General features: G+C 48.9%; 3 protein-coding genes across 11 annotated transcripts; 2 read left to right on the top strand and 1 right to left on the bottom strand.

Annotated features, from left to right (window-relative positions):
• The first annotated feature begins 1,025 nt into the window (after positions 1–1,025).
• LOC118505624 (ras-related protein Rab-7a) lies at positions 1,026–6,542 on the top strand. Of its 9 annotated transcripts, none has more exons than XM_036041687.1 (5): positions 1,026–1,153; positions 3,759–3,998; positions 4,077–4,295; positions 4,371–4,508; positions 4,580–6,542. In XM_036041687.1, the coding sequence occupies exons 2-5, from the start codon at positions 3,819–3,821 to the stop codon at positions 4,664–4,666; spliced, it is 624 nt and encodes a 207-aa protein (XP_035897580.1). In that variant the 5' UTR covers positions 1,026–1,153; positions 3,759–3,818; the 3' UTR covers positions 4,667–6,542. The 9 variants fall into 9 exon arrangements, with proteins under 9 accessions (XP_035897580.1, XP_035897584.1, XP_035897583.1 ...); XM_036041691.1 differs by having other exon boundaries at positions 1,098–1,211; XM_036041690.1 differs by having other exon boundaries at positions 1,107–1,252.
• Positions 6,543–8,716: 2,174 nt separating this feature from the next.
• On the top strand, positions 8,717–12,927 carry LOC118505622. The gene is made up of 3 exons (XM_036041685.1): positions 8,717–9,085; positions 9,232–10,081; positions 10,158–12,927. Exons 1-3 carry the CDS (start codon positions 8,837–8,839, stop codon positions 12,398–12,400), a joined length of 3,342 nt encoding a protein of 1,113 aa, XP_035897578.1. The 5' UTR covers positions 8,717–8,836; the 3' UTR covers positions 12,401–12,927.
• LOC118505623 (uncharacterized protein C2orf42 homolog) lies at positions 12,762–14,907 on the bottom strand. Its single transcript, XM_036041686.1, has one exon. The coding sequence runs from the start codon at positions 14,767–14,769 to the stop codon at positions 12,901–12,903; it is 1,869 nt and encodes a 622-aa protein (XP_035897579.1). The 5' UTR covers positions 14,770–14,907; the 3' UTR covers positions 12,762–12,900.
• Between the last annotated feature and the right edge of the window lie 6 nt (positions 14,908–14,913).

Genomic DNA, 14,913 nt, shown 5'->3' with positions numbered 1-14,913 from the left:
CATTGGCTGCAAAAGACGCACCAACGGCAGCAGCAGCAGCATTTAATAAGATTTTGTAGGATTTTCTCAACTGAACAATTGTACGGAGATAGGATTAGATATTAGCCGAGTTTAGGCATTGCCTTCTCCTTTCCATCTTGTCATCCCTTTCGGGTTAAGGGATGTGATTTTTTCGCATCACCGGTATCCGTTTTCAGCGAAGTTGATTTATGACTTTTAACTGCTGGTCAAGTGAATAAAAAATACGGCTTACGAGTTTGTAATCCGTTTGACTTTGTGTAGGTGAACATGTTGCAAACATTTGTCTAAGTAAGCCACTAAATATAGTGAGTGGTGTGATAAAAAATACTCTCTAGACTTGAAAATAGAGAGATTTACTTGAAACGAATATATTTAAGGGAAAAGAAAGCAAGCTTCGTTATAAACTATTTACGTAATTGAAGAGGAAATCCTTCTTATTTTTTATTTAATACATAAAATTGGTTTTATTATCATTATAATAAGTTAAAGTTTTGTTTTTGTTAATATCTATTCTAGAGTTCAAAATAAGCAGGCATTAAATAAAACATTATTCATGCGCTACGCGCAACCGTCGTTTCAAAACCTCATTGCTTTCAAGAATTCTATCCATGGGTCTAAACCATTTTAAATTTTCGCTCGCAAAGTTCGTGAATTTTTTCGGTTTTTTATGAAAGCATTTACGTAAATTTATTGTCGTACAACTAAAAAACACATGTTACCGAGTTGTTACCGAGTTTAAATTCCATTACCTTAATTTTCCTTTAAAATGTAATTCGTAGAACTCTGCATCATTTTACTTTTCCAGCACAAAAAACAACTTCTTAATTTAGTTGAAAATTGCTCGAAATCTTAAAAAAACAACACTTATTACATCACATTAAATCATTTGCAATGAAAAACTTAAAGAAAATCCGTTCAACGATCAATTTAAAATTCCAGGTGAACACAGTCCAAAACTTTCTACCTCCACAACCACTGTGCAGGGCGAAATCAGCGGGCGAAATCAATATTTCTATATATGTGTGTGAGTGTGCGTTTGTCAGCTCTGTCTCTGTCGAAGAGGAAAAAAAATATCAGAAAACAAAAACGCAAACAACGAGCAATCTCGGGCTCGCTCCGTAAATCGTTAATTGTAGGTATTTAATCAGTGCCGTACTGTACGAAAGTGTATCGAAACGTAGTGTTTTAGTGTAGGCAAAACGAATTCGATCAACAATTTGCGCCCCCAGTTGTGTGTATAGTCGTAAATGGTGTTTTGTGTTCCGTTCGTCCACTCCGTCGTCATCATTGTCATCGTCGTCGTCGTCGTCATTTCGAGATTCCAGAACGGGGAAATTCTTTTACGTTGAACGTTGCCCTCTATAACGCCCTATAGCGCACTTATCGCTACGGTACCACATCTGAACCCAGTGATGATTTTCCCTTAACAGTACGGGTTTCCTTAGCTCGACGGAACTGGCAACAGAAAATCGAAGATTGCATTTCGGGCCACTTCCTCCGTGTGTGTGTGTGTGTGCGCACATACACACACGCGCGCACACAAACACACACATAGACGGGTTGGTGGGACGCTGCGGGCAGTAGTAGCAGATAAGCGCAGTGGTTGGTTTTCTACGTCGTTCCCCGTAGCTAATGACCTGTTTTTTTTTGTTGGTGGTTTCTTACTCCACCGTTGTACTGTGCGTTAGAAAACAGGGGCATTAGGCGGAGAGTGGTCACTTTTGCTGCGATCATACGTTTGACGTTGTTCCAACGGGTCAAGGAAATTGGTTGGGCGAGAATTTCGCGAGCTAAACCCCACCAGCAAGTGCGTGTACCTGTGTCGCTGTGGTGCTGTGCTTGTGTGTGAGTGAGCTAATAGAGAAATAGAAAAGAAATTGCGTTCTGTTGCAAATAATAGACACTTCCTTGCACCGTGACAACAAGAAATGACGTTTGTTTCTTCGTGTTCGAGGGCGACTGCTGTGATATCATATGATAACATTGTGTTGTTGTGTGCAAAGCATGCATGTGAAATCGAGCAATGGACCAGGAACTTCCTCCCAATCTCGTGCTGATGACGTAAAGAGATGCATGCCACACTTCCATAATTCATAGGGCCCAGCAAGAAGCAGCGCGCAGAAACAAAGCGACACGAAATAGCATTTGCATGGCTGCTGCTGCTGTTGCTGACCCATTGTTGGAACGTATATGCAATATGGAACCTGCTGGAAACAAAACGCACAAAGCGTACAACAACACCTCTGCCTGGTGCTATGAGTCATGAACGGGTGGTGGATGCAATGAAAACAAAGCCTCGTTGGGCTGAGGATGGATAAAAACAGTCTGGAAGTGGAAGTCTGTTTTCGCTGGTTTCTTTACACACCAAGCAGAGTCATTCCAATTGCGTACTTCCCTATCGAGAACGTCACAAATCAAAGCAGGCCTATGAATATCGAAAAAAAATAGGAAGCGTACGTATTTGTGGTGTTTTGGTGTGGTGTCTGTCGGGACAGTTCGAACGAGCGTGTGACTGTGTGCGTGCATACATCTCTTCAAGGGCTGCTACGCAATGGTCCGTTTCCTTTATGTGTCAATATTTGCACCTCAAGAGCAGCCAGCACGCGTCCTTTGTTATGGCAGGGTGGTAGGAGAACAGGCTGCGAAAGACCTTCAACCGACTAATAACAGAAAACAACCGCTCAGCTGTATTACAGCGCAGCTCTTTCCCTTTGCAAAATGATGATCACGCTGGTGATGATGATGATGATGGTCACCAAGAGAAAAAAGGCGATAACAATTCAGCAGCGACCACCTCACAGCAGCATCGAACCAATGTGTCACACAGCTTAAAAGGGGAGGCGACAACCCGCACACACACAAACACAGTCAAAGCTAATTAATGTAGGGCGGTTGATTCATCAAACACTTGCTGCTGGAAATCCATGCATGATACTTGTTGATTGGAAACAAACTCCTTTCACTGCTGCTTTAAAAAAAACACATACTGAAGACGACAAAAAAAAAATCAACCACAGCAAAACACGGAAACAAAGCATCGTAAAACAAAGCTAAAACTGCATCTGGCTACAGAAACGGAACGTTATCGGTCGAGTTCGAATTAATATTCACGGACCTTTTCCGTGTTTTTCTTTCCCTATCTCACGGTGCTTTACGCTCGCCATCCCAAGCCCCGAGGCTGGGAATATTCAGACCTACAATGCCGGGGCCAGAATCGTGGTTCAATGGACCGTCATCCGTTGGAATTGGGTTCATTAAATCAGAATGAATATCAGGGCGTTCGGCACAAAAAAAAATTATCAGAATGATTCACTGATGGCCACTATCGCCAGGCGCTTTCGGATGTGGCAGAGGCCTTATGCAGCGGGCGCCTTATGCCAACTTGCGCAACTTCCCTAGGAACGATTTGTCAAGCTGTGAGCCTTTGTTGCAGTGATCCGTCCTGGGTGCTATCCTCGTTTGTATCTATCCATCACTACACCCCTGACTGCCATAGGTTCCGACGGCGGCGGGGGCCACGTGTAGATAGGCAATATTATCTTTACTTTAATGGCCGCTTCAGACATTCCACCATAATCTTTCTTATCTCTCATTGCAACCGGACGGCTGTACTGTATGCGATCTTTCCATGCGAAGAGAAGAAAGTTGGCCTAGATGTCACCGGAAGAAAAAAAACTTTTTCCTTACGAAGTGCAAAATTTTAACTAGAATCCTTTTCTATTCTCCTCTTCCAACAGTAAACCAGTGTGTGATCATCGTGTGTACGTAAAGTATATCCCTAAAGTGTGCATTTGAAGATGGCTACCAGGAAAAAGGCGCTTCTGAAGGTGATCGTGCTTGGCGACAGCAGCGTGGGAAAGACGTCGCTGATGAACCAGTACGTGAACAAGCGTTTCTCGAACCAGTACAAGGCCACGATCGGTGCCGATTTCCTCACGAAGGAAGTGGTGATCGACGAGCGAGTCGTTACCATGCAGGTGAGTGTAGTTGGCGATCGAATACCGATCATAATTCTTTACTAAAACAATCTCTCTCTCACTTGCTTCCGTTTGCAGATCTGGGATACGGCCGGCCAGGAACGGTTCCAGTCGCTCGGCGTTGCGTTCTACCGTGGGGCGGACTGCTGCGTGCTAGTGTACGATACGACCGCACCGAACACGTTCAAAAATCTCGAATCCTGGAGGGATGAGTTCCTCATCCAAGCGAGCCCACGCGATCCGGACCACTTTCCGTTCGTGGTGCTGGGCAACAAAATTGATTTGGAAAATCGAGCAGTAAGTTGGGAATGCGGTGGACTTCAATGCCAACCAGAATAAGTGTCGCAAACTTATTTTCCTCCCCCCCCGCAGGTATCGACTAAACGAGCGCAGCAGTGGTGCCAGACGAAGAACGACATACCGTACTTTGAAACGTCCGCCAAGGAGGGTATTAACGTGGATCTAGCTTTCCAAACCATTGCCAAAAATGCAATAGCCCAAGAAACCGAGGTAGAAACCATTCGCGTGCGCGCACGGAGCCCCAAAGCGATTTGTACCTAATCCAGATTCGTTTTCCACAGGGCGATCTTTACAACGATTTCCCCGATCAGATCAAGCTGAACACGCGCGACAGTCGGCCACGAAGCGGAGACAACTGCTCGTGCTAATATTATCGAATTAGTAAAATTGACCGCCCCCCTTCCGACCCAACAGCAACAGCAACCAGCATACACGAGGCAGACGGTGGCACGTTCGGTGCCCTCAACAATAGCGGCAGCAGCAGCAGCGAAAGCTTCAGCAGAAGTAGCAGCTGTAACAGCAGCAGTACCAGTAGCGATAGCAATAGCAAAGACCGCGGTGATGATGGCGGTTGGACGACCGACGCCGCTACGGACGATATCCTTCGCAGATGAAAGCGATTTCCCCCATTATAAAAGTCAAAATCCAACCCCCCATTTTCTTCAGCCACAGAAGGCAGATGGCTTCCCCCCCGGGTCGAGCACAGCAGCAAAGCGGTCGGTCGGTTATAATTATGCTGTTCAGCGCGCTCTCTCTCTCTCTCTCTCTCCCTCGCTCGCACGCACGCACGCTCGCTTTGTCTTGTGCCAGGACTGTTCACCTAACAGAGTAAAAACATTCACGAACAGGACACGGTTACAGTGCTAGAGTGCTAGAAAGCAGAACGGCATAAACGGCGGGTTAAACATTCACACACATGAGAGGCTTGCACACACACACACACACACGCATTGCGATTTGGATTTGGATATTTGAATTTTGTTTCTTTTCTGTTTTGTAACTCTCACAGCAAAAGCTGTTAAGGCTTATATGCTCTGTAGTAAATCAGATTATATTACACACACACGCACACCCGGACACACAATCAATCAAACGGCACAGAGCGGTAACGGAAGCTTCCAATTTGACCCCCGTAAGGCAGGCTCCTACGTATCTCGTCATGGGTATATAGGATTAGCATCGCTTTCGCCAATCCAAGGTCCGGTGCGTTGCATGTTTAGCGTGTGTTTTTGTTGTACATTTCCCTGCCTTGAAGGAGAGGATCGCGTCTCACTGCATTGTTACAGGCTACACACTGCATTGTTACAGGCTAGCTAAATCATGCGCGCGATCGCGATAGAAGAAAAACCTCCGCGCCAGCACGAAACGATACGATACCATCCCCACTTAGGCAGGGTAGCGAGAAGGAAAGGAACCCACGACAGACAGAGAGAGAGCGAGAGAGAGAGAGAGAGAGAGAGCGGAGCTGGGCGGTGGCAGAAACGGAACGAAACGTAGGTGTGGAAATGTGTAGTAATAGTAATGCCGTAATTGATAATTCTATCGAACATTTATACATATTACCTATATAGTAAAGAGGAAAATTATATCTCATAGAGAACAGATACAATATTTAGTGGAAGTATGATTTTTCATCGACTCTAGCACCACCACCACCAACAGCATGCTTCGGTGTTGGTGTGGATCCCCTTGTGAACTCCCGCTTCACAATTAGCAATTAGCTTTTTATGGTTTCCTAAATTTACATCCATGCTAATCGCTTACCCGCTATCGTGGAGAGCGGGCGGCTTGTGTTTTTGGTTCATGGTTCGATTATTTGCAAACAAAATCAAATCCCCAAAGCAACGCTCCTCCCGCAAACAGCTGGTCATGTATGAGCGAGCGCATACACAGATTGTTTAAATTCGAAAACTTTGCACCCAAAATCGCGACAATTAGATAAACGAAAGTGTAGTAGATTGAAAATTGCATTACCGTAACATGAGCTCTCCCCCCACCAGGGCTGGCGGGGACGAGCGATGGATGATGGAGTGTGTGTTAATTGCCTACATAACAGGATTGCCAGCTAAACAGGCTCCAACCAACAAAATGACACATTCGTAAAATTTTAGCTATGAGAACTAAACGTGATCGTTAAAATGATAACAAACAAAAAACTGGCGGCGATTAACGCTGAGAATGTGGCTGACAAAACATAAGTAAAATGAGAAAAAAAAAACAATAAACCTTTATGATAAATGATTATGGTACAGTTTTTTTGGTTTTTGGTTTTTCGAGACACGGGTCACAACACTTGTTGACTCAGAAACAGTGAGTGAATTTTAAGGAGAATAAGAATCCGCAGCGTCAAATCCTTTTTTATTGATATCACACATAATTAGTCTAGTGTAGAAGTCCATTCACCATCAATCCATCTCAATTTGGGTCGATCGTGGCTTCCCTGTTCATATGTCTAAAGTCTGAAACGGCCCAATAAGCTCAATCGTCTGGTACCATTCTCATGGCATGTCAAACCGACTAGAATCTCTGTCTCTTCTCTCTCTCTCTCTTTCCCTCTCTCTCTCTCTTTCTCTCTCTCTCTCTCTCTCTTCTTAGCCTAAAAACCTCCTTAGGTTATGCCTGCCATTTTTGTCTTACCAAACATAATGATACTATACATAGTTGGATAGTCGGTCCCCACTATGGCGGAACGGTCCGAATGGGATTTGAACCCCGGTCCACTGGAATCTCTGGACTCTGATTCGCTTCAAATCAACCACTGACCAGATTTTCACGATGCGGCAAATCTTGGAGAAGATGGCGGAGCAGCAGCTCCACTCCTACCATCTCTTCAATGATTTTAAAGCCGGCAGGGTAAAACTGTACGACGCAATGAGCACTTTTGGAATCCCGACCAAGCTTACCAGGCTTTTAAGAATGACAATGGCCAACATCACATGCCAGGTGAAGGTGGATGGAAAACTCTCAGGGCCCTTTGCTACCACCAATGGGCTTGCCTGTCTCCTTTTCAACCTGGCGCTAGAGAGTCAGCCATCCGCGACTCGGAAGTGTAAACATCGGGGACCATCTTCTATAAGTCAATCCAGACCCTGGCATACGTTGATGACATAGACGTCATTGGTTTGAGGCTCTCCTATGTAGCAGAAGCTTATCAAAGGATCGAGCGTGCGGCACAGAACCTCGGGTTGGAGATTGGACAAGGCGAAAACCAAAATGATGGTGGCACCACCAGCGGCCCTGCTAACAAACACTGTTTTACGCAGGGATGATGTACAGATAGGTGAACGCACCTTCGAAGTCGTCCAAAACTTCACCTATCTGGGGTCAAAAGTCAGCCCACCGACAACAACATTGATGTTGAGTTACGCGCAACGGTGCTGGCTTGGACAACCGGTCATACTACAGCCTGAGGAAACTTCTCCACTGTAAAGTACTCACATACGCCACTGAGACATGGACTCTGTCCAAAACTGACGAAGCCCTCTAAGGCCCCGTTCGAGAGGAAGATGCTCAGAAGGAGTTTTGGCCCCGTATGTGTGGAAGGACAATGGAGGAGCCGCTACAATGACGAGCTCTACGAGCCTAGACTCGCCAGGCTCCGGTGGGCTGAACACGTCATGAGCATGACACTAGACTACCCAGCCCGTAAAGTCCTTTTAGGCCGTCCATACGGACAGTGGAGGCGTGGTAGACCCAAATTGAGCTGGAGTGATAGCGTTGATGCGTCCGCCAGAATGGCCGGGATCACGGCGCTAAACCGTGAGCGATATCGAGGATTGTTGCAGCAGGCCAAGACTGCAAAGCGGTAGTAGCGCCTGATAAGTAAGTAAGTAAGATTCGCTTCTGACAATTATCAACCCCGATAATATTCATCTTTACCTATTACAGGATTAGGATTACATTATTAAAGATGGTGTCCGATGTTCCTCATGCGCAGAGGCATGTGTAATGTTTGGAGGACTGGCAAGGGTCCTCGAAATCACTAATAACTCTCCCCCTGGTTAACAGATGACTAAATCTCTCTACCTCCAGCTTGATCAGAATAGAGGGAAGCAAATCACTCCGACACATTCACCTCGATTCAGACGTATTTTTACTGATTTTTATCCCAACACTCAGTAAACTCACCCGTATTCAGACTTTAGCCGAACAAACTTGCTCATCTGCCATCTGAATCACTGCCTTCCAGATTTTCGGCGTACTAATTGATGTGGTATAAAATACCGTAAAACCCCTGTAGCCGCTAAACTATAGCTTATCTCCCAATTCATCAAAACATCAAAAAACAGCCATCTTTCATTGATAAGTAGCGCAGTGCTACGCTACACTACCAACACACTACTACATCCACCATAAACCCCCTTAACAACCGTCTGACAGCGCTAAAGTCGTTGTTAAGGGCAGGTTCACAGGTGCATGTGCTTTTGTCGCCTGGGTCGGTGACGTTTTGGAGAAAAAAAGTCGGAAACACATCGACGGTGCGTGAAAAAAGCGTTTTATTTGATGTTTTCGGCCGAAAAGTACGTGTCGCAGGCGTAATGGAGGAAGCCAAGTTGGCCAGCTTGCTTGGCAACATACGCAAGTCGTCCGATAAGGGTGTAATCTACCGCAATTTGGTCGCAATTCGGACGAGCTTTGTGACCAATGATGGTGGGATCAGGTTGCTGGCGTCGCAGGATGGCATCAAAGTGTTGGTCGATTTGCTGAGCAAACCGTACGAAAAGGTGATCGAGGTGGTGCTGAGCATTTTGGGAAACTGCTGCACGAAGAAGGAATGCTGCAAGCAGGTGAGTTTCTAAGGAAAAATCAGTTTTCCTGGTGGTGTTTTTACGTGGTGCCAGAGAAGGGTGTGTGTGTGTGTGGCACGGAAGCAAGAGGAGGGTTGCAAAAGAGCGTGCGTTTATGGTGTGTGATTCGGTTCTTCTCTTTTTAGGCGTTCGAATGCGGCATACTGAAACCGTTGATATCGATTATTTCCAACATTCCCAATCCAAGCATCCAGTGCCGCGGGTGTCGGTTGTTGGGCAATCTGGCCCAACATGAACCGATCAGCTATAAAATCGCACGGGACAATGCGACCACCGGGTACGCGCTCAGCACCATCCTCCACGAGTCGGACAATACGGCCGTGTTGATCATGGTGATTCGCGCCATCCGGCAGCTGTGGCGTGAAAAACCCTTGCGCACCACACTCATGGAGCAGAAGTGTATTGGAAAGATCGTGCATCTTCTGATACGATCCGCTCAGGTCGATTCGGACACTGACGCACCGCTGCAGGCCGATCGAGCGACACCGAACGGTGGTGGATCGCCACCTTCCGCTACCGCCAGCCACGACAGCGAGGAAAAGGTGGTGCTGAAGCACTGGCACGCCCCGGACCGGATGGTGACGAAGGAAAAGTTTAACAACATCGTCCGCAACATGGAACACAGCCAGCTGTGCGATATCGTCGGGTACCAGGTGATACAGAACTACCGCTGGAAAGATCGGCCCGATTTTCAGCTGCCCACGGCGGACGAAACGGTCAAGCTGTTCGAGAGTGTGCTCAAGTGCTTGCAGATGATCACGACCACGGTCGTGCAGCAGGTGATCGAAGAGATCTACGGTGAGGCCGGTGCCGGGCTGCACTGTCTCGTGTACCTTTGCGGCGAAAAGAGCCCGTTTCGGGCGCTCTCGCTCAAGGTGGTATCGAATTTGGCCGCCAATCCGGACGCAATCGATCGGCTGACGGAGTGTGGCGTGATCAAGATGGCAGCGGATTTGATCATGTACGCTGACCTGGGTAAGTCACTGGTTAAGTCCCTCCAAAAGAGAAGAAGCATTCGAACTAACTTTAGCTTCCCGTTTCTATTGCTAAGATGATTCCGAGAAGCGGTACTGCATCAATATGATGTGTTTGCTGACGAAGGAGGCCTGCAACCGGGGCCACATCCGGCGCAGCGGTGCACTACAATCGTTCATGAAGATCGCCAAACAATCGCACGAAAAGCGCGAGCAGGCGATGATACTGTACGCCCTGTACCAGTACCGGTTCGATAGCTTAAGCAACGAGATTCTGCTTAGCAACGGGCTCGTCAGCTTTCTCGTGCGCATCCTGAACGGTATCATCGCGGACCGGGAGGTGGCCCACATCCGGCACGACGAGGAAGAGCGCGAGCGTGTCACGCACACGAGCGTGTTCAGCAAGCGCCGCTCGAACTACGCCAAAGCAGGCAAAATGCGTCGCAGTGATCTGCTGTTCCATTACAAAGCGGGCAATGGGTACAGCAGCCAGCAGCAGCATCACAAAGCTGCCAAACAGTCCAAGCTGGATCCGTACTGTTCCGCACCGGAATCACCGGAAAGTGGTAGCAGTGGGTATGCGAGCACCAGCTACGGTACGGTCCGCAGCCCTTCGATGAGCGTCGGCTCGAGCCCACCGCGCGTCCCGGAAGACGAAGCGTTCGAGGACGATACGGAGGTGTATTCGCCTGTGTGCAGCGATCACGAACAGGAGGACGAAACAGCCGTGACTAATGGGGGCGCGAGGAGTGAGATAGCTGTTGCTGCTCCCGTTGGCCCACCGGACGAACCCGATCGTACGGGGGAACAAGCGACCGAAGAGGAGGAAATCGATGGAGCGGAAGAAGAGACGAACGATTTCGATACGGTAGCGTCGTACCTAATCGAGGACAACTCGAACGCCAGATGGCTCGATGCGGTGGAAGAGAAGGACCTGCTGCTGCTCGAGGAGGACAGCCTGGGGAAGAAACCCTCGTCCAAAGCTTCCTCAACCCACGCGGACGATTGTATCGATGAGAATGAAATGTTCAAGATCGAGCTCGACATCGCCACGGCGAAAACGTTCGAAAAGTACCCGATGCAGCCGACGCTCACGCTGCTGTGGTCCGCCTCGAAATCCTTTCCCGCGACGGAGTTCGTGCAGGCGGACACGCTCGAAACGTTGCTGAAGATTTGTAAGCACGCGAAGAAGCCGCGCGGCCGCGCGTTCCAAACGTTGGCCAACATACTCAAGCACGTGAACCACTTTCTGCCACTGCTGAAGCAGGACTTTGTCTTCCGCTTGCACGAGCTGAAAAGCCCGTACCCGGCGCACGGTGCCCGGTGCTGGAGTTGCGACGAGATGCGGTCCGCGTGTAACGATCTGATGGCGCTGTTCGGGTCGGTAGGTGAGACGGGGTACGGTCAGGGCGAGATCGCACACATACTGCGCACGGGCGAGCGGGACCTAAAGCTGCGCGTCTCGATCATCGTGCTGTTTGTCGTGCGGGACACACGGTTGCTGCACAAGCTGCTGTTCGACATGAAGGTGCTCGAGATGGTGATGGACTTTATACTGCTGGACGAAGGGCCGGAGCAATCGCAGCAGCAAGCGCACCGTCTCAACGGTATCGCTTGCTGTGCCATTACCCGGCTCTCGCAGAATTTGTCCATTTACGGTGAGGAGGAAGATACGGGCACACCGAGCGAAAAGCTCGAGGCAAAGGAGTTCGACAACACGGTCACGATCTGCGACGAGTCGGCGCTCGGCGGAGAGGAAAAGGTAACGTTCCGGGTGCGGAGCAGCCCGACCGCACCGCAGGAAACGGTGATCGTGAGCAAAGCATTGCTGATCGAAGGCAGCGAGGTGTTTCGCCGGATGTTCGAGGGCGACCATTTCATCGAGTCGAAAAACAACGAGGTGCACCTGCACGAACCGATCAGTGCGGATGGACTGCGCTACTTTTTCTACCTCGTGCGGTTGCAAACGCTCAACAAGCTAACCGGTATGGCACCACCGCCCAAGGTGATTGAGGCAAGCCTGGACGCGCTTAGCCTCGCGCAGAAGTATCTGCTGCCGACGATCGAAAAGCCGGTGCTGAACATAATTAAAACGCTGCTCAACGATGACTGTGTGCTGAACGTGTTCGAGTGGTCACTGAGGAACTACAACCAGGAGCTGCTGGTCGCGTCCACGTACTATTTCCTCTACGCGGACATTAGTGGTGCGGCCAAGTGGAAGCTTTACCGGGCGGCGAATCGATCCTGCTACCGGGACGAATGGAGACGGCTCCTTACCGAAACGATCCTGTACCGGGTGCAACCGAATGCGGAGCTTTAGGCACGGGTTGCTCCCCTCTAACGTACTGTGATCATACGGCGTGGTGTCGATCGTGCTTCACCATGCGTTTAAGTTTAAGTTTGCTCACGTGGCGCACTATTGCTGCCCCGCTTGTCGATCCGCTTCAAAATTATGCTAACCCGAGGGCACACCCTGACAACATTCCGAATTTCGAGATCCTACTGTTGCCGATTTTGTTTTTATACCTCCAGTCTGTTTTGTAATTGATATTACGTATACGTATGTGTGTGTGTTTATGAGTTGAATTTAACAACACAACAAACGAACAAACAAAATCACTGCCCATTTTGCCTCCCTCCGTTCTTATGAGTCTTTAAGTGTATGTGTAAGGAACAACTAATCTCCAGACCTAGCAGGCTGCGCTATTTATTGGTTATCCTAGCAACGCGTCCCCTCGCACATGATCCCGTGCGAGCGTGTGTGGTGGTGTAATAGCAAAGGCATCATCGTATCAGGACGAATACATTTCAATTGCACGTTTACGGCTGTGGCGGCGGTTCCATGTACTGCTTGTTCATCCGATGCCCATACTCGAACGATATCCGAAGCTCGCCAAATCCACTGCGCGGAAGAACACCGGCAATCCACTCGAGCGAAAAGTGATACACCCGGTCCGGGTCCGGTTCATGTCTGTAGCGACCCAGCTTGATGTAGGTGCGGTAACAGTGCGGTCGTATGGGAATCGCCTGCCCATCCAGCTCCTCACCATCGTCCGTCCCGATCGTCGGCACGTACCGATCGTCCGGCCCACGTGTGAACCGCTTCTCGAAGCAAAGCTCAATCCTATCCGTTCGGAACACGTGCAGCAAACTTTTGTGGTGCGTAAATTTGTACAGCTGTGAAGACCGGCTCGTTTCTATCGTCTCGGGTTCCAGTACGGGTTGCCTTAATCGATGGCCAACGGAGAAGCGGGCCCGCAAACAGCGGAAAAAATCTTCGTGTATGCGAAACGATTGTACCGCCGGTTTGCCAGCCGCGTTGTAATCGATCACCGAGTTAAGCTGCTCAATTACCGACTCTAGCCAGCAGGTGAAAGACAAATTACACTGCGTTGCTTCGTAACCGGGTAGCGCCGGCCCATTATCCGCCGCATTCGGGTGTTGCATGCGATTAAAAATAATCCCATTCGATTCGAGCGCTCTCATCAGCTTCCGTACGCTGTAGCTTCCACGGACAAGCTTCTCACGGGCCAACCGGCCACCCCGCTTGAGCGCACCTTTTTTCGCCGTAATCCGAACAACATTTTCTTCCGGCACAGGGGAATTTTGTTCCGCGTCGGGCACGGGAAGACTATCCTCACACTCGATAAACGAAGGACAGAAATCGATACGATCGGTGGGATCCAGCTCGTCCATCAGTTCGATCTGACAGTCCATCAGATGGAGGCTCTCTTCTCCACCGGCAAACATGTCCGGTATGTAGGTGGCGGGGGACAGACTGCTGGACGTCTCGTAAATCTGCATATCGCCGATTTGTTGATCGCTAAACAGTTCCATCATCGTCGAGTTTAGCATCGATTGCATTTCGACGTGTTCGCTGGGCACGGATATGAACCGATCGTCGTCCCGGTCGTCAGCATTCGGCGCCAGAAGATACTCGCTCGAAAGAACCGAAGTCTCGGGTGGCTGGGTAACGAATGGTTGCAGCACGGCACTCCATCGATCGCCGTATTTGAACGGTGCGCTTAGCAAACCAGCTGCCACCGCGCGTATGTGCCAGCATACAGTGGGAGATGATTTATGCAGTCCCTCCGTCTGACAATCGCACTGCAAATGCGTGTACTTTTGGTTTCTTTTCAATGCCACAACATGGCACAATCCGTACGCTGCTTGCCAGTGGCCAACGACGAACGAATCGTTGTTCACACGCTGAACCAATGGACCACCGGAATGGGAGCGTCTTTCCCACAAGGAAAGCTTTTCCTGTTCCGATACGGCGAGTGAATTGATTGTTTCCTGTAGCAATGGCAGCGGTTCCGCCGTTGCTTTACAACATGAAATGGTTCGTTTTATGCTCTCTTTATCAGCAATATCCGCACCGTGGATGGTAGTGAGAGATCCAATCGTTCCATCGGCACCCACAGTCGAATGGACGATGGTTCGCGATCCGTCCCGATGGCATACACTGTACAGACGACCATTTGCATCGCCCTCGGGTTGCATCAGTTGCACCGCAATTGCTGCAGAGGTTGAGCTGCTTTTCGCAGCCGGTCGCTCCGGATTTTCCTTAAGCTTTTGCTGGCAGGCTGGGTTTTTACATATTAACGCACGACACCCGTTGAACGTTCCGCAATGGGGGCACTTGCAAATGCCCCGCATGGTTCTTCGATGATCAAACTTTAATGCCATACTGGGGAGGCTGGATAAAAGTGGGAAAAAGGGTTCTAACTATCGTACACCATGTTCAACGATCGCGACGATTTACAATTTGGGTTTTTTTGCAAGAAATTGCTGTTTGTTTACAAAGTTTGTTTTGGTCAATTTTGCGAAAAC

This window comes from Anopheles stephensi, chromosome 2 (assembly GCF_013141755.1).
Source record: "Anopheles stephensi strain Indian chromosome 2, UCI_ANSTEP_V1.0, whole genome shotgun sequence".
NCBI classification, from domain to species: domain Eukaryota; kingdom Metazoa; phylum Arthropoda; class Insecta; order Diptera; family Culicidae; genus Anopheles; species Anopheles stephensi.
The sequence above is the reverse complement of the archived record's forward strand: the minus strand, read 5'-3'. Positions and strand labels throughout refer to the sequence as shown.